The sequence below is a fragment of the Mauremys reevesii genome, linkage group 5 (genome assembly GCF_016161935.1).
Source record: "Mauremys reevesii isolate NIE-2019 linkage group 5, ASM1616193v1, whole genome shotgun sequence".
Lineage (NCBI taxonomy): Eukaryota > Metazoa > Chordata > Testudines > Geoemydidae > Mauremys > Mauremys reevesii.
In genome coordinates this window covers 134,698,752-134,721,455 of record NC_052627.1, presented here as the reverse complement: position 1 = coordinate 134,721,455, position 22,704 = coordinate 134,698,752, and the positions used below count along the sequence as shown (strand labels likewise).

Genomic DNA, 22,704 nt, shown 5'->3' with positions numbered 1-22,704 from the left:
CCCTGCCCCGCTTTTCACCCTTACTAGGAGCATGGCTGTGGAGCTCCGAGCAAGTATCTTCTTGTACACAATTTCAAAGTATAGGTGAACTGAAAATTTTTAAAAGTGCAAGTTGGCTGAATTTCTTTAGTAACTTAAGTTTAATTTTTATTAAGATTAGTTGGTGAAAAGACATAAATGCAGTCTCCATCTTAAAATAAATGGATGGTTTCTTTGCTCTGGATCGCTTCTCTATTTAAAAAAAAAATCAGAAAGTTTGTCCCACCTTTTCTAGAATTTCTCTCTCCCCTCCACCTCCTCCTTTCCTCTGGGTTGGCGTTGCTGCTCCTGCATACAATAGCATGAGCAGCACCAAAATCAAACAGACAGCCATATAGTTAATTTCACCTTCAGCCTCTAGGCAGGTAGAGTGCAGTTGATAGGAGCCTAATCTATGTCACTGTTTCTGCTCAAAGGCCTAGGTGTGAGAGAGTGAAACCAACTAGGTTGCCATCAATTTCACGCTAGAGCTACAGCCCTGCAGAAATCCTCCCAAGCAGGGCTGTCCTGAAAAATAATTCTTTTTAACTGACTCTGTAAGTGGCTGAAAGAAAATACTGGATACCTAAACCCTGCAAACCATTGGGAGGAGCAGGTTTTATTTATCAAGCAAGCTGGACTTAATTAGTACAAACTTAAAAGACTGGCATAACAGCACTGGTTGTAATGTTGTCTGCTGAAGCAGAGAATCACCGCCTCTCTGCTCTGACATGCTGCTTCACTGTGTTAGAAATATACTGGGGTATCCCCACACAGAGAAATAAGCAGTGTGGCCCAGTGGAGGGGGACTACACTGAGAGGCAGGACACATGGGTTATATTCCTGGCCTGCTGAGTGACCAAGGGCAAGTCTTCCCCATTTGTAAACTGTGCTTTTGTATGTGCTTGGAAATTTACTGGTTAAAAGAGATAGGTATTTTTGCTGCTGTCATATACCGTCCAAAAATCAAAAAGGCCTTTATCTACTGCAATACCACATTGCAATCTCATATGTTATTTGCTATCTGCTCTGGGGACTCATTAACGCTTTTCAAGTATCTTCTTCCCAATAAGCATCTGCATTTTTTATTATTTTAGGTGAAGGTGCTCTCTCTATTTTTGTGTGCAGCGCCAAGTAAATTACTGACATCAAAATTATTTCTCAAACTATAACCACTTGAACTGGGCCATGCTGAATCTCATTTCATTATTTCATGTTCATATTTCTAGCCTCTTTGTCCATCTTGTATTATTTTTCTCTCCTCACTGTTCTCGCCTCCATTCTTTGCAATTTAGTATTATCTGCCAATGTAATTAACATGGTTTTTAACACCTCTTCCAGATTAAAGATGTGAAATAAAAGCAGGCCCACACCAATCACTGCAGCACCCTCTTCAGGATTCCTCTGACCCTCCAATTCATTCAATACACTATCATTTATCATAACTCTTTCTTTATGATCCTCCAGCCAGTTTTCAATCCCAGTGACAGCATTCATACTCAAACCAATCTGGATTCATGTATGTAGCAAGTTTTCTGAGCCACAGAGCCAAATCGAGACTTGGTGTAAGCAAGCATCCCTCCTTTGACTTCAGATGCACCCGAGTATAGCAAGTCTGAATTTGGGTAACTGTATCAAGTCAGACTCAAAAAGGAGTTGTACAACTAGACAGGAAGCAACACAGGCCCTGTTACTGCCATCTACTCCATGTGGCTGAATCCGTGTGCTTACACAGAGCCCCACTGATTTCAAACGGGCTGTGCACGAAGCAACTCACAGGCCTTACAATCCAAAGGTTATCAAGTGTACACTAGCCATTATTTGAATGATTCTGCCAGTGTTTAGGGACTTGTTTTGGTCTATTTTTAAGAGACAACATTTTGATCTTTTTCCTAGAAGATTCTATTTCTGTCATTTTCCCTTTAAAATTGTTATTCTAAGCTTATTTGGGATTGGTTTCTTCTGGGAGGGAAGGGAGTGCAGTTCAAGGATGAGTTTGTTTTGTTCTTGCTCCCCATACTTCCTCCCTTTTTAAAAAAAAAATTAGGTCAAGCAGGTTAACAGATGAAAGAGCAAGTTAATTTGTGTTTTCAGAAGCCCAACTAAAACACAGCAAGCATGTTTCAGTTTTTAAATGATCTTTTGTCTTGTTTTTGACTATTACAGTTATTTTGGGGATGTGCTAACTTTCTCCCTGGGAGTGCAACAGCAACTTTATTTTCTTTCATTTAAAAAAAAAAATCTTCAAAGATTTTACTGAAATCCACCTACCACATTCCTGTTGCACAGCAATTTTGTAATTCTATCCCCACCACTAAAAAAAACAAATGTATATTTGTTTGGCATGCAACAATTCAGAGCACACCACCACTGAGACAAGTGCATTCTTTCAAAGTGGCTACTTCCAAACCAGGAAGGAAACCCACAGGACTGATGCTGTGTGATGCATGTGGTGAAGAAACAAAATAAAGGGTTGGGGGTTATTTTAGTAGACTAATGCGACTGACAGTTCTTGGATACACCTCCTGATCCACGGTTCTACGTGATCCAAGCAGGTCACAAAACTGATTCCTGGAGAGTTCATATGAAAACTAATTTGGTAGAAAGACATTTAACACTTACAACAATTTAGAGCCTCTTACACATCATAGCTTGATTTCCTAGATTGCAAGCTGCTGGGGCAAGAACACTGTCTATGTCTAAGTCTGTTCTTTCATTATGTTTGTAAAGTACATAGCACAACAGGGTCCTGATCATGGCCTATAGGCACTCTGATAATATAAATAATATCTGCCTTGTGCAAGTGCTGCCCAAAGGATGCATTTCATTCAGAATCCAGTTTCTGTTCTGCAGCACCAGAGGATGATCATGACTTAAAAGAGGCCTAAGGGCCTGGAATACGCTTTACTTGAACCTGCCATGAATCTTTTAGAAAAACATCCGAGCTTGGTTTTAAATTGTAAGTGATGGAGAATCCACCACAAACCGCGGTAAATTGTTCCAATGGTTAATCACTCGGACTGTTAAAAATGTACACCTTATTTTCCGTCTGAATTGGTCTAGCTTCAATTTCCAGCCATTGCATGTGTTATACCTTTTTCTGCTAGATTGTTCCCCATGCAGGTACTTGTGTCTTTTCTGCATTATTATTGATAATTCTACCATTTCCATCTAGCAATGGACCAATACCATTGTCAGAATTCTTTTTGTTCCTAATATATTTTAAAAACTCCTCCTTATTGTCCTTCACTTTGCTGGCCATAGATTTCGCCTTGTGTCCTTTGGCTTCCCTTACCAATTTTCTAGAGTTTTGAACATCTGGATTTATATTGCTTACTATCAACTTCCCCTTTCTTCCATTTGTTTTTTATTTGTTAATTATTATTATTATTAACAACTGCCTTCACATCCCCTCTAAACTAGGTCAGTTTTTGAACCAGCACAGCTTTCTTCCTCGATTGTGGGTTTTGGGGGGCATCTAAGGGCTCTCTTAAATGATTCCCAATTGTCATTCACATTTTTCTGATTAAGTTCTTCCTCCCAGCTGATTTAGCTCATTGTTATAAAAAATAAATATATGGAGATATACCTATATCCCATAGACCTGGAAGGGACCCCAAATGGTCATCGAGTCCAGCCCCCTGCCTTCACTAGCAGGACCAGGTACTGATTTTTGCCCCAGATCCCTAAGTGGCCCCCTCAAGGACTGAACTCACAACCCTGGGTTTAGCAGGCCAATGCTCAAACCACTGAGCTATCCCAATTGTGAAATTGGCTTTATTAAAGTACCATGTATATATAAATATTACTAGTCTGGACTTTATTCTGCTTGCACAATATAAATGTGATCAAGTCATGATCATCTGTACCTAAGCTACCATTAAGTTTTAGTTCTGTGATCAGTTCCTCTTTATCTGCTAGGATAAGGTCTAATACAGAATTCCCCTGTGTGGTTGCAACACTTTTTGAGACAGGAAATTGTCATCTATTATATTTAGAAATTCCAAGGATATTTTACTACTAGCAGCATGAGACCACCAGCATGTGTCACTCAAATTCAAGTCTCCCATGATCTTGCAGCTTTCTTCCTATACATTAAAGATAGGTGCATACGGGAGAGGTCATCCTGTTCGCTAGCGTGATTAGGTGGTCTGCAGGAGACACCAATTAGTGCCCTATCTTGTGCTTTATCTGTTAGGATATGAATCCATAAGCATTCAAGATCATTTTATTCCAAGTTATCAGTGACTCGGAAACAGGTAATGCCACTTTTCACATAGCGTTCCAGTCCCCCTTCCCTTTTACCCACTCAATTCTTCCTAAATAGATTAAAAGCAATGATTATAACATTTACATTATGCAAATCATCCCACCAGTTTTCAGTAATACCAACTAGCTCAAACTTATGCTCATAAATGAGCAATTCCAATTCCTCTTATTACCCACACTCCTAGCATTGGTTTATAGGCAATGAAAAACTTATCATCCTCATGTCCTTCGGTTCCTTGATTAATTTTGTTCTCAGCATCTCAATTTTGTGCTGAGTGATCATATCTTCCCTCTTTTTACCCTTCCCTTTTGCTACTAGTTTAATCCTCTCTTAAGTACTCTAGCCTGCCTATTCCTAAGGAGATTGGTTCCCCTTCTATTGAGGTGGAGACCATCCAAACTATGCAGCCCCCTCTCCCCACAGAAGATAGACCAATGTTCCATAAAACCAAAACCCTCCACCCTATACCACTCACCTAGTAAGCAATTCACTTCCAGAATCTTCTGCCTTCCTTTGCTGGAGGAACAGGAAGGATCTCAGAAAAGATGCTTTGGACAGTCGTCTTTTTCAGCACACTTCCAAGTGCCCTGAAGTTATATCTCTGTGTGATATCCCATGACACAGTATCATTTGTGCCAATCGAACCCTGACCATCACCAACAGATCCTTGCCCATAGACTTCAGAAGCATATCCAGTCGTAGAGTGACATCTCGTGTCTTGGCTCTGGGAAGGCAACACACTTTCCTGTTGTCTGCCTGTTCCTTACAGAATGTTTATTCAATTTTTCTGAGTACTGAACAAGGATAGTCTGTCTACCTTGGATGGCTGAAGAACACTTTGCAGGTAAGCCTGATTTTCTTAGAGGTTGGGCCAAGATGCCATCTACACGTGTCTCCCATATGTCGGTTTCCTTGGACCAGCTGGATCTTGAGAGGTTTCTTCCACAGATTCCATATTGAGGACCTGGTATCCATTTGAAACTTCTAGCTGTGGGAATTCCTCCTGCTTCTCTTCTCCCTTGTGGCCAGGGTCTGGCTATTCTCATCTGTCTCCAACCATGTGGAATGCTGCTTTGATCTCGTCTCTGGTGGTTACGAATGACTAGGCCTCCCCTCTGACTTCCTCTGTAACCGATTCCTTCGTGGCCAGCTCCATTCTTCCTTGAGCATGAGATACTGGTGGTTTGTCAACCTGGTTGTCTTAAGAACTCTTCAGCTTCTCCGATTCTTAGTAGCATCTCAATTTGCCCCTCCAATACAAGAATCTTTTCCTCCAGTACAGGCACAAACTTGCACTTCAGGCACAGGAAATCCCTTCTGGCTTCAGGCAGGAAAGAGAATATGACACACCCACTGCAACTCCCTGGAGAAACTGAGCAGAGGGTTTTGTTCTTACCCAAAACTCCATATGTTATTCATGCAGGGAAAGCTGTGCATGAGGTTTGGTTCTCACCTGAGGCTGTGTGTTTAGTCTATGCTGTTACTCAGGCAGAACTTAACAAGTCCAAGACTCTCCTCCTTCATTTCAGTCCTGACAATCAAATTGCTCATCTATAGCCTGATCACCTCACACACTGTTTATTGCCACCACCATCCCCTCTCTCACCTTCTAGATACCAATTCTTGCTCCTGCTCCAGTCCATCCAAAGTCATCTTATTTGTGTGATCATGTCACCCCTTCTATAAATCTTTCCATGGCTCTCCACCGCTCATCAAGTCTGAACTCTTTGTCCTTGGCATTCAAAGACCTACAAACCTCCCTCTGACTTTGTCTTCACTTACATTCCATTCTATCAGTAATATCAATCTTCATGTCCCCTTTGCTCCCCGCCCTCCTCCTCTGTCTCTCCTGCCATGCTGCTCTCTGCGTGTGAAATGTCTTCCATAAACTTGTTTGCCAAGCCACCCCTGTACCTCATTGAAATCAGCCCTAAAAAAGCTCTATTCTCCCATCTCACCTACAAGGAGTGAGGCAGGAAATAAAAGAGAAGCAAGGAGAGTTAAATTAATGGAGCATCAAGATACATACATACCTTACTACGTAGCTGTGTGATAGTACCACCCTTGTCCTTCCCACTGTTTTTTGTCTGTTTATGACCCTGGCTTATTGTGTTATACTTATGTTAGATTTATACTCTTCAGAGCAGGAACCACCTTTGTACTTGTCTTTGAGAAGCTCCTAACACATTTTGAGGTAATAAAGTTAGGAATCATGCCATGAAATAAATACAGAGAAAATTTAAGGTTGAATCATAGAGAGAACATCCCAAGAGTGAAATCTATTATTCTGTGAAATAATCTCCAAAGAGAAGGAGTGGAAGCCCCATCTTTAACAGATTTAGACTAGGATAAAGTACTAAAAATATACTGGAGAGAACAATCCTGCACTAGCCAGACCAGTGAGGGATGTATTAGATGAGCTGTTAAGTCTTTCTAGCTCAAATTTCTAAGATCTACAGTTAAAATACAAAGGAAGTGAAGTTTAGATTAATTCAGTTCTTCCCCATACACACAATTTCCTTGGCTAGGGTTTGAAAAACATCTATCCAAACACCTTCTACCAGAAGATTAAACCTCCAAGCCAGAGGCCCATACTCAAAATGGAGCTAATCTCTCCAGCAGGGTGTCACAGTTTCAGGATGACAGCATCTGTTTCCCCCACTTCCATGGTCCACTCCAGGAGTTGCCAGTCAGGTCTCAGGTCTCCAACCATCACCTGTCTCTGGGCAAGAACCCTTGTTCCATTTCCTTCAGACTGGGGGTTTTAAGACTGCACAGCTCCCTGCCTTACACTGTGATATCCCCAGCAGGCCAGTCTGCCTAAAGGCCAGCGCCTGTGCATTGCTTTCGCTCTGACGGCTATGAACAGCATATTGCCAGCAGTCACAAGTTACCACACAGCTCTTTCTAAACAAGCACATTTATTCTTGAGGTAAAAGCACTGCAGAGAAAACGTAATAAAAAAATCAACAGATTTAAAACATACAGGAGTCACCCATCAGTTTTATGGGACCCTAGCAGGCCAAAATCTTTCCAACCTTTACAGAAGGGTAGGGATCCCTCTTGGACAGAAGGTCCTGTCTGTTTGCTGGATCAGAAAGAAGGCCTTGTGTCAATTCAAACTCATCCTTTCATACTAAAAGCTCTTTCTTTGTTTAGTCTCAGTGACTCACCTTAATCAGCCCCCACTGTAGGTAGCTTCTGTAGGAGCTGTGGTAACCCCTCCTGATGGGAGTAGAACACAATCATACATAAAGCATCCATACATTTAATAGAATGGCACCCAAAGATATTGCATGGGGTTGCAATATCTGTCACACAGGGTTCAAGGCAGTACCTAAGAACTCCTCCCTCACCTTGATACTCGAAGTGCAGCCTTACCCTTGGACACCACCAAAGCTTCCTCAATCTTCCCTATCAGCCTTTGGTTAATAAAAGGAGGGAGGGAGAAAGAACACTGAGCATTGATCGTTCCCAGCTATTCTAGCTGAAAGGGAGGGGCACAATATTCTGCCCCACTCTCATCCCTCCATGGGAGACCTGGTGGATCTCTTTCCCTGAGTGCTGTTCACCTGTGGAGTGGAGAGTCTGTTCATCTGCAGTCATTTCTCTGCCTTAAGCACAAAAGCAGATCAGGGAGCAAAGTACCAATCACAGGAGCACTCTCTGCTCAGCTGCATCCTCAGCGCATGTGCTTCTTCCAACTTAGCAGAAAGAACACTGACCTGGAAGATAGGCCCATGCAGAGGTTTTTTTAGCTTTACTTAGGGCAAAAAGAGGTCTATCGGGAATTATTTTGAATTGCAAGTAATATTTGAAAATGCAAATGAGGTATCACCACATGGGATTTCAGGAGATACCCGAAGTGAACCTTGCTATGGAGACTGAAGCACCCTCACCCTGAATCAAATTTGGTGTCTCTCTGTACCCAGAAGAAAGTGCAACATTGATCACCAGCACAAGAAATATCTTTAACTCTATTAATCCTGTGCTATGCTTTAAGAAATGAAAGCACCTCAAGCGCTCCTTGTGCAGTTGTTTGGATAAATTCTCAACGATTTACACAGCTGAGTGCAGCTTCCATTGGGCTTCTTCACAGCATAGTAAGGGCATGAAAGGACATGTGCTGATTAGAGGCCATCAACTGTGCGATACATGTCACCACACCCTGCGTGGGTGGACCAATGGGCAAAAGTACCATTGGGAAAGTCCCGTTCAGCTGCAATGGAATAGGGCATTCAAACCTCACAATAAATAGTTTGCCTACTCAGATAATCCTTTGAGAGAGGTGTCCTTGTAAGCAACCTTCATCTGCACAATACTGCCTTACTTAATTTCAATTCTCTCCAGCCCCACCGATTACTGCATGAAGCACATTTGCCCTCTAATGAAGGCCCACACTAGGAACATTCACTCATACAACAGCCTGGGACAAGCAAAACTTCACTTAGGACAAGTGATATTTAATCCCTTATTGCCTTACAGTCACAATGCTGACCTGAACGTTAACCTCCCGAGTGCACTATCTGACCAGCCTCGATGACCTGAGGTTGAAAAATGCAAACTAGTCACCTGCCTCAGTCTTCCAGTAGATGCCACTGAGCAGCAGGAGAAAATTGCTCATCTGGCTAAATCTGCTATAGTCAATTGGCACGGCTCAGCCACTTGTGCACCTGCTGCACATCCGGAAGAGAGCACAAGCGTAGTTTTGGATCCATCTCCACCCCTCCCAACCAAAAGTGTGATACTGGAGGTCACTGCTAGTTGGTGACAAAGAAAATGCTCATACAGGTGAGTTCCACAAAGGAATAGCCTTCTAAGAAGTCATCCTGACTTAGTCAGGAGAGCTGGTCACCAGTGGACTGATTTGAAAAACCAAAGCCAATTTTGACACTTAAAGATGAGTTTCCAAAGGGCTTATGGCACATCCAGACTGTCTGAAGAAAAGTGGAAGACGACAAATTAAATAAGATGTTCCTTATGCCCTGAAATGAGAACAGGAAAGTGTCTCTGGTTAAGTATCTCCTTATTCTCAGCTGATACAGTACAGTAACTTCTTAAAGCAATACTCCCCAGCGAACCATAAACAGATGTGTCTGCTACAGCAACAGTACTAAGACTCACCTCCTTCCCCTCTCCTCAAGCAGTCACAAAAAAAAACCCAAATCAAAGCTGAATAATATTCCTTAGCACCCTTCATCTCCTCACAATGACCCTTTGGAAAGGTAAGTGCTCTCATCAACATTTTATAGATAAGGAAGTTGAGGCGCAGGCAGGTGTCATGACTTGCCCACGATCACCCAGCAAGTCCGTGGCTGAGCCAGGACTAAAACTCAGCACTATTAGCTCCCAGTCCTGCGTTTCATTTATTCTGATTCATAATCAGAAAATCTAATAACTCAAACACAAGTAGAAACTGTCCATGAAAAACAATAATCACCAAAAAATAACCCCCATAGACCCTCTGACACATAATTCCCACCCCAAAACTCTCAACTCACCCAGACCTTCCCTGGACATCCAGGACTAAAGAGGGACAATAGCCTGCAGTTATGACCAGGGTGGATTTGATTCAAATCACTAGTCAGGAAGATTCTTTAATCATGGTTTTCTACACAGAAGTGCATTCTTGTTGGTTATTATAACCTTAATACATATTCTTCACAATTAAGAGATAGATATAGATTTCATTTTTAGAAGGTACACACAATACATTTTTAAGTGATTTATTTTGAAAACTTTTCAGATTAGTTTTACAGCTATATCAGAAAATGAATGATTGTTTGGTTATTTCATTTACCAAAGGTAACTGAAGCAGATATTTATGAAGTCATTGGGAGGTAAACTATCTCCAATTCAACAGGTTAATCCTTTTCTTGCCATAATGTATTAGGAGGAGAACACCACCAGACAGACATTTAAATTGTTTTATTTAACTAAAACAACAACGTTAAGTATTCTGGATTTTTTTCCTTCAACAGCAAACATATAATATTTTAACAAAACAAGCAAATGTCCCTCACTTCTCACAATTACCTCCAGACTTCTTCTCCTTGTCCAGATCTATTCCACCCGCAACAATCTTCTATTCATTGAACTTTTTGAAACTTTGCACTTTTACAGAGAGGTAAGGGACTGACTCTGTGTACACAAATTTGCACAGGGACAATAGAGTTGAGGTCTGTTATTTCTCACCTCTATACATTAGCAAAAATGTTTTTAAATAAATGTTAACAAGCATGTTACCTCAGGAGACACAAATTCATGGTTTGAGAACTGCAAAACTAAGCATCTCTGATGGTATCTTCTAGACTGAGCAATGAGTCGATTGGGTAGATAGAAAGATTAACCTAAATAATCTATAGAGAAGCCCCTGAAACCCCAGAAGATTGGGTCCCTAATCCATGAACTATTGGAACTCATTTACAAAACTTTTCTTAAACATTATATGAATATGTTGTCTCATACTAGAATTTATAATCCCTATTCCATGATGAGATCTTTGAGCCATAATGTATCTTAATTAAAACTATATTTAAGATATGCTTTTTGAGGAAAAAACCTTTTATCAAAAAAATCCAATTTAAATTTAAAAAAATCATTATGCCACTCAGTTCTGCAACAGGAGTGCATCCCTTAAAGTAGTGCTAACTTGTAATATACTACTACCACTTATTTCATAATAAGCAACAAGACTCACCGAGAGGCTAACACAAAAGTGAAAATAAAAAAAATCCAATGAGTTGCTGGGGGGGAGAAAACACTCTCCTAGAATGGCCCAGACCATTTCAGGCCTCACTAAATAGGAGCAGGTAGCAGGTTCATAACTTTTGCAAGTGAATTTAATTCTAGAAAGGAAGCTATTTTCCACGAGATTGATGAGGAAGTTAATACTCTCTATAAACTACTCTGTGCAGACTGTAAGGGTTCACCAAGATGGAGCTGCTTATAGCAGGGGCTCTTAACCTTTTTCTTTCTGATCCCCCCCTCAACCCACTATAAAAGTTCCACAGCCCATCTGTGCCACAAAAACTGTTTTTCTGCGTATAGAAGCCAGGACCAGCGTTAGGAGGTAGCAAGCAGGGCAACTGCCCAGGGCCCCACCAGGGCCGGCTGCAGCGTTTTTGCCACCCCCGCGCCCCCCCCCCCCCCAAAGCCACGATCAGCTCATCTGCCGCTGCTTAATTCTTCAGCAGCAATTCGGTGGCAGGTCTTTCCCTCCGGGAGGGACTGAGGGGCCCGCCGCCGAATTGCCGCCTAAGACCCAGACACGTTGCCCCTTCCCATTGGCCGCCCCTGGCACCTGCTTGCTGCACCGGTGCCTGGAGCCGGACCCAGGCCCCACACCACAGGGGGCCCTGTGAAGCTAAGTTGCTCAGGCTTCAGCCCCAGGCAGTGGGGCTTCAGCTTTCTGACCTGGGCCCCAGCAAGGCTAATGCTGGACATGCTTGGCGGACCCCCTGAAGCCTGATCGCAGCCCCCCAGTGGCCCCAGGACACTGGCTTACAGGATCAGGGCCTAACATTATAAAAGGAAAGGTAAACATAAAACTGAAAAAACCACATCTTAGTCGCACGGCACAGAAGCTGTGTCAGATTAGAACTGACTAGTCAGTTATTTAATAGTGTATGTAAATTTCCCCCATAGACGGAAGGAAAGTAACGCAGGTACCAGAATTAATGCAATTGTTGATGTTTTTCCTGTTAGGGAGTTTTGAGCTGGACAGCATCAGGCTGATGATGTGGAATATTAACATAATTCAGGTAATAATGCTTTAAGCTGTCTTTTAATAGATAATTACGGGCATACGAACAGGGCACATCTACTGGAGCAGTTCAATTCTCACTGCGTTATGTTCTCCCATCTGGGAGGGGCTGAGGTGCACTGAAAATGCTCCAAATAATCCTATTCAGCTTCTAGTAGCAACTGACTGTGGTTAAAACAAGCTTCCTGAGCAAGCTCAGTGAACAGAAGAAGTTAGCATCTAATCGGTCAGGCCTGTATCTTCATGACACATTCCTCTAGAGGCCGTTTGCATTTTTGTACAGTAATTCATAAGATATGGGACTGATTCAGCCAGTTCAGAATGTCACATGAGAAATATTACTCCTAAGGATGGAAAATAAGAGGTAAAAAGACTTATTACACAGGGATACAAATTTTAAACATGCAGACGGTAATAATAAATCTACACAGCATTCATCTTCAAAGCATCTTACAAACAATAGGCCACATTCTTGGCTGCCTTCAGGCCTCTTTGCACTGCTCAGGCAGGGCGGGGAGAGGGGGTTTTCCTCAGCTGGTGCGGTGCAGAGCAGAGTAGACGTAGCTGCCCCAGTCACTCTTCCCAGCTGAGCCCCGAGTGCAGAGAACATGTCAGTACAGAGAGACAGTAAGAGCAGAGTGCACTGCTCCCCCAGCAATGCTGAGCTAGAGAATGGATCTTTAGGAACCATAACCAGCTGTCACAGATCTAAGCAGCCCCAATGCTGGGCTCATGGTGATACAGATTCCAGAGAGTCATAACAGCAGAAGCCATTAACCAGTGCTCAAAAAATTCCTGCAATAGAGCTATCTCCATTTTATAGACTGAGGCAGACAGCCAACATTTTCATCCTCCTATTTGGGGTTCCTCCATTTCTGAGCACCCAACCCAAGATACCTAGGGCCTGATTTCCAGAAGCACTGAGCACTCACAGCTCCCACTGACTTGAGTTGTGTGTGCTCAGAACTTGTGAAAAATCAGGGCCAAGAGGTCTCAAGTTGGGCGTCCTAAAACTGAGACACTGAAGAGCAGTGGCCACCTTGGACATTTTTGGACTAAACATCTGGCTCAAAGACACAAAAACACAAAGTAGAAAACCTCCCCTCCCAGGCACTGGTAGTGGCAAAGCAGAGAATCAGTATCTTGGACATCTATTATTCTTTTACTGCAGTAGTACCCTTCAGGAATCAGGCCCCACTGTGCTAAGCATCATGCAGACAAACAAAAAGACAGTCCTTGCACCTGGAGAACTTACAATCTAAGTCTATGAAGAGTGTAAATGGTGAATTATCTTGAAGTCTTTAAACCATGATTTGAGGACTTCAATAATTCAGCCAGAGGTTAGGGGTCTATGACAGGAGTGGGTGGGTGCAGTTCTGCGGCCTGCAATGTGCAGGAGGTCAGACTAGATGATCACGATGGTCTCTTCTGACCTTAAAGTCTATGAGAGACGATGGAGAAGCACAAGAATGAAATGATTATCAACAGCTTGATAAGTAGAATTATTGCACACCAGCAGCCTGCCCATCCAAGAGTATTTTGCAGGCATTATCACAGAGAGGAGTTTAATGAAGGATTTTGACGTTTTACAGCACTTTTATAAACAACAAATTTTGTAAGACAAACTTCATTACTATTTTTGGATACAAGTACAAATATAATGGATGAAAGGACTGAGACAGATGTAATATGTTTGGATTTTATGTGATACAGTGCCTCTCAGAACCCTGGCTTGAAAAGTTATTCCAGGTCATAAGAGAAACACTCAGGAAGACTTAAAATGAGTGTCACAAAAAGGAAATGATGTAGAACAACGTACTGACTTACGAAAAGATGTTTGGTGGGAAGGGGAAGGTTAACCACTTCTTTTAGGACCAACTCTAATTGATAAGGGAAGCTAAAGATATAAGAGAAAAAATCCATTGTGGATTGGGCTAAAGACAATAAGGATGGGGAAGGAAGTGTGTGTTAATTATAATAGGAACAAAAAGTAATCCTAGCAATGGTATACACCTGTTACTAGATGAAGATGGTAAAGTTGTTAGTAATAATAAGGCAGAAAAGGCCAAAGCGTTAATACATTTTTCTTCTGTATTTGAAAAGCAGCAGGATGGTGTACTTATAGCTTGATGAAGTACTTTATAGTCTATTAGTACTGAAGGAGGATGTTAGACAGTGTCTACTAGAGATAAACAGTTTTAGATCATTAACTTGTATGCAAGAGTTATAGAAGAGTTGGCTGAGTAGATCTCTGGACCGCTGGATATTAATTTTTTAATAAATCTTGAAATACTGGGTAAATTGCAGAAGATGGTAAGAGTGTTATCATTGTGCAAAAGTGATAGGTGGAATAATCCCAGGAAACTCTCTGGGTTATGCAAAAATCAATCCCAGGCAAAATAATGGACAAGCTAATATGGGATTCAATTGATAAAGAATTAAAGGATAGGAATATAAGCAACGCCAGTCAACATGGTTACAGAAAAAAAGTCTTGTCAAACAAACATGATTTCATTGTCTGATGAAATGGATGTTTGGTTGATAAAGGTAACCACATAGTTGTCATATACTTAGACTTTTAGAAGGCATTTGACTTAGTACTGCATGACATTTGATGAAAAAATTAGCACTACATAATATCAATAAAGAACATATTAAATAGATTAAGAAGCGGTTAACTGACAATGGGGATTGTAGTTGGCAATGGGGAATCATCATCAAAAAAGGGTGTTTCTTTGGTAGGGTTCCGCGGGGATCAATACTAGGCTTGACGCTATTCAACATTTTCATCAGTGACCTGGAAATAAATATAAAAAATATCACTGCTGATAACATTTACAGATGACACAAAGACTGGCTTAGTGGTAAATAATGAGGACTGGGCAGCCTTACAGAGCAATCTGAAGCTGGGCCCATTCACACAAAATGCATTTTAATACAGTCAAATGAAAATTATACATCTTGGAACAAGTAATGCAAGCCAGACCTACAGATTGGGGGACATTATTCTGGAAAGCAGTGACTCTGAAAAGGATTGGGGGTCATAATGGACAAATAACTCAACAAACTCCCAATGCAATGTTGTGACAAAAAGTGCTAAGGTAATCCTTGGATGCATAAACAGGAGTAGTAGGAAAAAGGAGTTTACCTCTCTATATATTGCATTGGTGACACCTACATACAGCTCTGGTGTCCACCCTTTTTAAAGGATGTTGAAAAATTGGAGAGAATGCAGAAGAGAGCTGCAAAAATGATCTGAGGTCTGGAGAAAATGCCTTACAGGGCAAGAGACTTAAGAGCTCAATCTGTTTAATTTAGCAAAAAGATTGAGAGGTGACTTGATTCCAGTGTCAAAGTACGTTCACATGGAGAAAATACCAGGTATTAAAAGGGCTCTTTAATCTAGTGGCAAAAGGCAGAACAAGAAACAATGGCTAGAAGTCAAAGCCTGACAAATTCAAATTAGAAATAAGGCACAAATTTTCACCAGTGAGAGCGATTAAGCATTAGAACAAACTACTAAGGGAAGTGAAGGACTCTCCCGCCATCTCTTGATGTCTTCAAATAAAGACTGGGTTCTTTTCTGGAAGATGTGTTTTAGCCAGACAAGTTACTGGGCTCATTACAGGGGTAAGCTGGTTAAATGTAATGGCCTGTTTTGTAACGGAAGGTTATACTAGATGATCTAAGGGTCATTTCTGGCTTTAAACTCTATGGATCCATAAGTCATTTATTAGGAATCTAGACGAGCAAGTAAACCATACATTAAAGGAAATACACATGATGATAAATTGGAAGGAGGTGCAAATGCTAGTGAGGGCAGAGAAATAATACAAAGGGATGTGAAATTTTTTTTAAAAGAGGCAGAAAGTAATTCAGCAAAAAAAAAGTCAGATAATATATCTATGCAAAAAAATGATCCATCACATACATTTATTGGGAGGAGACATTTGGAAAGGAGTAATGCTGAAAGATCCAGAAATTTAGATATGAGCTTGCAACTTTTTTTTTTTTTTTTTTTTTTTAAAGGATGTGATTCGGTCACGCAGAGACATCCAGTCACAAAACTGTCCTCTATACTGTTCAGCTGTGATTTCACACAGAGTATTACCTTCCCCACATCACCAGGAAGCTAGACAAACTGGAGGGAGTTCAGTGAAGAGCAACAAACATGATCAATGAATTGATTACGGGGAAGACTGAGAAACCGAAGTGCTAGAACTTAGGTGGAGATGATTTATGGGCAGGAAGGCATCATTCTTCCTCAAGGGTGATTAGATATCACAATGATGGTATAAAAATCTGGATGGATAGGAGAGACAGGAAAATTATCTACAAATAACTAAATAATGTAAACACAAAGGGAACGAGAGGAACCATTTAGGGTGGTACAATGGACTATAACTAGGAGTGACTGGATATCATTAGTAAAGGAAGTGTTTGCACTGAAAAGCAGGAAAGACATCCTGACATTCATTATTTATATTAAAGCGGCATTCAAAGGTCCTAACCAGATTCCTGCTCCAAAGAGTTTATAAACTAATTTGAAACAAGACATGACAAGTTAATTTAACAAACAATAGCCCAGGAGAGGGAGGCCAAGTTAACAGTAAGATAGCATGGTTACGATAATAGCTATTGTATAACTCAATAGTTCTAAAGCACCTGAAAAGGTCCTCTTAAAAGTAAATACTCCAACTGTTCTGACAGGAAGGGATCTATTAGCCAGGAAATCAGTTCCCTTTGGGGAAACTGGGAAACCCCATGTTTAAACTAGACTAGACAAGACACTAGTAAATGTACTTCAGGAACTCTTATCTTTGGTTTTTCTATAATGCTCAGCAGAGATACGATGAAGCAGAGGCACGTTAGACCTGTATGAGAGCATCCACAGCGCATGCACTTCATTTGTTAAACAGAAGTGAGTCAGCAACCACCTACTCCTCCCAAAGGGGTTTTTCTTCCCAAATATTTACAGAAGGAGCCACACCATCCAGGGCTCATTCACCTGCACATCCACCAATGTGATATGTGCCAGCAATGCCCCTCTGCCATGTACACTGGCCAAACCATACAGTCTCTATACAAAAGAATAAATGGACACAAATCTGACATCAGGAATCATAACATTCAAAAACCAGTAGAACACTTCAACCTCCCTGGTCACTCAATAACAGACCTCAAAGTGGCAATTCTTCAACAAAAAAACTTCAAAAACAGACTCCAACATGAAGCTGCAGAACTGGAATTAATTTGCAAACTAGATACCATCAGATTAGGCCTGAATAAAGACTGGGAGTGGCGGGGTCATTACAAAGCCTAAACTTAATTTCCCCAATACTAATTTCTCCCTACTATTACTCTCACCTTTTTGTGAACTGTCTGTAATGGGCCACTCTCTTACCACTTCAAAAGTTATTTTTCCTCTCTTGTGGCACCTTGCATCCGACGAAGTGGGTATTCATCCACGAAAGCTCATGCTGCAAAACGTCTGTTAGTCTATTAAGGTGCCACAGGATTCTTTGCTGCTTTTACAGAACCAGACTAACACGGCTACCTCTCTGATACTTTTCCTCTCTTGGTATCCTGCTGTTAATTGATTTATCTCATTAGACTGGCCTAACACTTAGTAAAGCACCCCCATCCTTTTATGTATTTATATCTGCTCCTGTATTTTTTACTTCATATATCTGATTAATTGGGTTCTAGCCCACGAAAGCTTATGCCCAAATACATTTGTTAGTCTCTAAGGTGCCACAAGGACCCCTCATTTCCCCCCCCCACCCCATGAAAATAAGTGACTTCAATGAAAGACACTGTCCGCACAGGAATCAGAACTCCATAGCAATGACAATTTAAATACAACTGGAGCTGGTCTACATACAGTCTTTATTACAAATATAATCAACATAGAAACTGATTAAAGTGGTGCAACACCACAGTGTGGACACAGTTATAGGGATATGAACATTATATCAGTGACGTTTATTCCAGGAAAGCACTTTTATACTATTGTAATAGCATCCACACTAGGAGATGTTATCCCTTTTAACTACGTTGAAATAAAAACTAGCATAGCTAAGCAAGGCAAAAACCTGTGAACAGAGAAGCCCAAGTTGCTAGCAGTATTCCAGCACCATTTCCCTATACCATGGGCAGAGATTGTGTGTCTGCATCATGTTATGAAACTGTGCTGTTCCTCAAAGGAAGCCTAGCCTGTCTCCTGAAGACTCACTTCTTCCATGATGCCCACAAGTAGTGAGTCATTTAGGGGGAAGAAAAAAAAAGTTACATCTACTTCTCTGGCACACAGCATGTCTACTCTGTGTCTGTCTAGCGTAGACTGAAAGTTCTTTGGAACTGGGACTGTTAGTGCTTGTCATTAATAACACCTCTCAGTAAAATAAAAACAAATCCCTCTCCATCCAGATTAGAAAAGCCATTCTAGAATCACTCCTGTAACAACCATGTTTATACAGTTGATGCTAGCAGAATCCTGAGGCCCCCACCCCCAACCCTTCAGACAGATACATAGATCTGTGGTATAAAAGTCTGAAGACATATGAGATCTGAAACCTCATTTGATCTCTGCTGAATATGCCAAGAATAGGAGACTTAAAACCTACTGCTGTAATTTTTACACAATATGAAAAACCCGGACTTTTAAGTATGGCTCTTAAGTATTTTGACTTTTTTTTTTTTTATTAATAAACCAGATCAGTCTTCAGCATGTCCTTCCAATAACATCACATGGCCTCTCCCTACAAAGTTACAGTTACGTCCCTACTTCTGCTGGGAGAATATTTAAAAGAAAATTTCAAAAATGAGTCAAGAGCTGACCAAATTGTAATCTTATAATATCGCAAAACAAGAGTTTCCTGCCACTACACAAATGCAGACACAGATCCTGTGACCATATTCAAAGACCATTGTTATCAGTCAGAAAGTTTATACATATTTGCTCATTTGAAGGGACACAGGCAGGTAGATTAATTCCAGAAGTTATGGTTTTGTAAAAATGGGAAGGTTTTACATAAACCTGATATTAACATAAATGTTTTCCTTTTCTTAAAAAAAAGAAAAAACACAGTTCTGTTTGGATTTAAATATTCCTCATTACCACTGCAATTCTAAGCTCCACAGTCAGTGCACAAAAAACAAAACCTGACTACAAACAAAGGTGAAACTGAACACCGTTTTCATTTCAAAGGGAGAATGAAATTGAAAAAAAGAAATAGTGAAAAGTAGAAATACCAGTTTTAATCTCAGTTTTTGGAAACATGAGGAAATTAATGGGTTTTTAAAGGAAACATTTTTAAAACAACAGTTCTACCCTTTAACATGAGGGATCTGGGTATAGTGGACTGTATAGTTGTTTGTTTGTTTTTTTCGGGGGAGTGTAAAAATAAAACTGGGTCCCATCAGGCCAGGGTTGTGAATAGTGTGCAGTCTGGATAGCTGAAACAGATTCCAAAGGGGTATAATTTATTTATCTAAACATTACAAAACCACACATATCATCAGGTGATTTCTTATGGGAAACAGGCCACGGCTACATGGACAGATATCAGGTCTTCCAGATTAACAATGCAGCAGAAATCACTGCTGAGAAATTGTAAACTGCATCACAAAGGAAAAACAAAAGAATGAAACACTGACTCCAGAACTTCATAAACTACCACAGAGAGTGAACGAAAAGCAGAAGTGATAGCGTTAACAGCCATGCAACCTCTTTCATTTACATCCTTGGGACAGAGAAAAAAAAAATCAGTAGCTTCACAGAGTAGGCAAAGAGTTTTTCCAGTTGAAAGGTACCACAAGAACCACAAAAAGAGGATGTTTAATAAGGGAACAAAGGAGCCACTAACCAAACAGAAGCATTAACCTATATCATCATCGGGATGGTAACTGTACCCATACCCCATGGCTTTGCAATTAGTCATACTTTTTCTGAAACAGATAAAAATAAAAATCCATAAAACAATGGTTAGGAAAATAACATTCAGACAGAGTCTGGGGTTTGCAATGAAATCTGCACATTCTCCCTGTATGTACATATTGTCAAACAGGCATCCCCACATCTAATGTGACAGTTTGCTACAGTTACCAAAGAACAAACACTCCATACAAACACTTCTTGGAGAGGTTGAGGAAATCAGACCCAGAAGTGCAAGTGTAAAAATAATCAGTAGAATATGGAACATTCTTTCACATTGACAGCCCCTTAAAGCAAGGCAGAACACACACACACAAAGAAGAAAACAATCAGATCATAGTGAAGCCAAATTACGAGTCTAAACAACTACAGGCAAGGCCTTGGGGAATGGGCCACAGTTTCAGATTACAACATTTTATCTTCAACTTCTTGATGCATTTCACCCCTGGCCTGATGAGAAATGCTTCAGCTCCTGCCAGAACTATGACGTGAGGATGGTATCTGGGTATAATGGAGAGGGAGGGTGTGGGAAGGAACAAGAGGATTTCATACTCTTCTCCAGCCCAGAGATGAATTGTGCAGAAAACATTTAAATGCACACAACCAAGGACAGGTTTTTCATAGTTATAAAACAGAGATTCAGAGTGGGAGGTTAGTTACCTAAATTTCAAGAGGGTGTCTAATTATTAGACGCTTATACCACTCAACCATCAATGCTCTGCCCAAAATTCACTATAAAGGGGGCACCAGTTCCCAAATGCTGAAGGCTTGAAGAAAGCCAGTCCCAAGGCAATACTAGTACCTTACAGCGGCAACCCTCCCTATCACCCTTAGTATCATCTTTTGCTCCACCATCCCCCAAATTCAAGGACTTGCTGATCCCAACTTTTTTCAAGTCCCTGTCTAAAATCCATTCTACCCTCTCCAGCACAACAGTTAGAACCCTGGTCTGTACCTTGGTCACCTCAATCCTCCGAGTCTATTCAAAACATTGATTCAAAAAAAAAAAAATAGTCTTCCCATCCCACTGCTCCAACTGTTACCCCACGCTCCTTCCTCAAATCCCTTCACTTGCCTTCCTGCTGAATTATTAACCACCATCATTTTATCCAGTGCCATAAACGTACACAGCACTTCACAAACTGAAAGAGACGAGGCACAGAACAACAGTTTCAAAAAATCAAAAGCATGGAGAGGGAGGAGAACAAACTAGGAGAATTCCTGGCAGGAGATGGTTTTAAAGCAGCATTTGGAGAAGAGAGAAGACCCCTGGTAAAGCAGGAAGAAATGAGTGCAGAGATTCAGAGGGCTGCAGCTGTTTGGGCTCAGGACAGCAGCTGGGGCTGGGGAGGATGACAATGACCGTCTGCCTGGCAGCCTATTCCATGGAACTGTCAGTCAGACCAGGTGGAGTATCAGGGTGCATATCTGGTTAAGGAGGCATGGAGAAGCCCCCACCTTTTAGTAATCTGGTATATTCGCAGAGTGCAAGAGCATCTTTCTTTGTTTAATTTGGGGGTTTAGAGGGTCTATCAGCAAGGCCACAGAGTGGCAATTTGGAGGGATAACCTAGTTTGGTGGAGTTAGAGGGCTCTCCATGTCTGAACAGGGAGTGGGGGGGGGACTCCCTACTTAGGGGGGAAGTGAGGCAGGAGCTGGGGTTTCCCAACTTAGGGGAGCCAGGAGTCTCTAGGTTGAGTGGTGCTGAGGACTCCCTGTTTAGAGTCTGGGGGTGTGTGGGGGGGTGATAGGAATGTTGAGGGTTCCCTGCTCAGTGGGGAAGTGATGGGGGCTGGGGGATTCCCTGTTCAGGGAAAAGGGGGATTCCCTGCTCAGGGGAAGGGGCGGGGGCCGGAGGGTCCCTGCTCAGGGGAAGGGACGAGGGGTCCCTGCTCAGGGGAAGGGACAGGGGGCCCTGCTCAGGGGAAGGGACAGGGGCCCTGCTCAGGGGAAGGGACGGGGGGCCCTGCTCAGGGGAAGGGACAGGGGCCCTGCTCAGGGGAAGGGACAGGGGGCCCTGCTCAGGGGAAGGACAGGGGCCCTGCTCGGGGGGGAAGTGATGGGGGGCTGGAGGGGTCCCTGCTCAGGGGGGAAGGGATGGGGGGGTCCCTGCTCAGGGGGAGATGATGGGGGGCTGGAGGGTCCCTGCTCGGGGGGGAAGTGACGGGGGTTGGGGGGTCCCCGCTCAGGACTGTGGCGGGGGGCCCTGGCCCGGCTGTACCTGAGCGTGGGGCCGATGCAGGCCGTGTCCGTGCTCTCGATCTCCCGCAGGATCCGCTCGTGCTCCGCCGCCGTCTCCAGGCTCTCCAGCTCCGCCATCTTCCCCCGCTCCATGGGCTCCGGGCCCGGCTGGGACACAGCGAGCCTCGCCCACCCCCAGCGCCGGAGCCGCTCAGCCCCAGCCCAGCCCCAGGCTCGCCTGCCGCGCCCCCTCACCGCACCGCGTCTCCGCCTCCTGCCGCGCCGGCATGCCGGGAAATGTAGTCCTGGGGAAAGGGGGTGTAGCCTGCAGCCCGGGCCCAGAGAGAGACTCCCAGCGCCCCTCACTGGGGGACCCCCACCCCGTCAGACCTGCCCCCGCGCCCCTCATTGGGGGGACCCCCACCCCCGTCAGACCTGCCCCCGCGCCCCTCAATGGGGGACCCCCACCCCCGTCAGACCTGCCCTCGCGCCCCTCACTGGGGGACCCCCACCCCGTCAGACCTGCCCTCGCGC

At 42.6% G+C, this 22,704-nt stretch overlaps 1 protein-coding gene across 2 annotated transcripts in view; it reads right to left on the bottom strand.

Annotated features, from left to right (window-relative positions):
- EXOC6B (exocyst complex component 6B) overlaps positions 1–22,412 on the bottom strand; it is a 436,117-nt gene extending 413,705 nt beyond the window's left edge. For both annotated transcript variants that reach the window (XM_039540501.1, XM_039540502.1), the window contains exon 1: positions 22,211–22,412. In XM_039540501.1, the coding sequence (XP_039396435.1) occupies positions 22,211–22,323 (113 nt within the window). In that variant the 5' untranslated portion in view covers positions 22,324–22,412. The remainder of the gene's footprint in view (positions 1–22,210) is intronic.
- Positions 22,413–22,704: the final 292 nt, after the last annotated feature.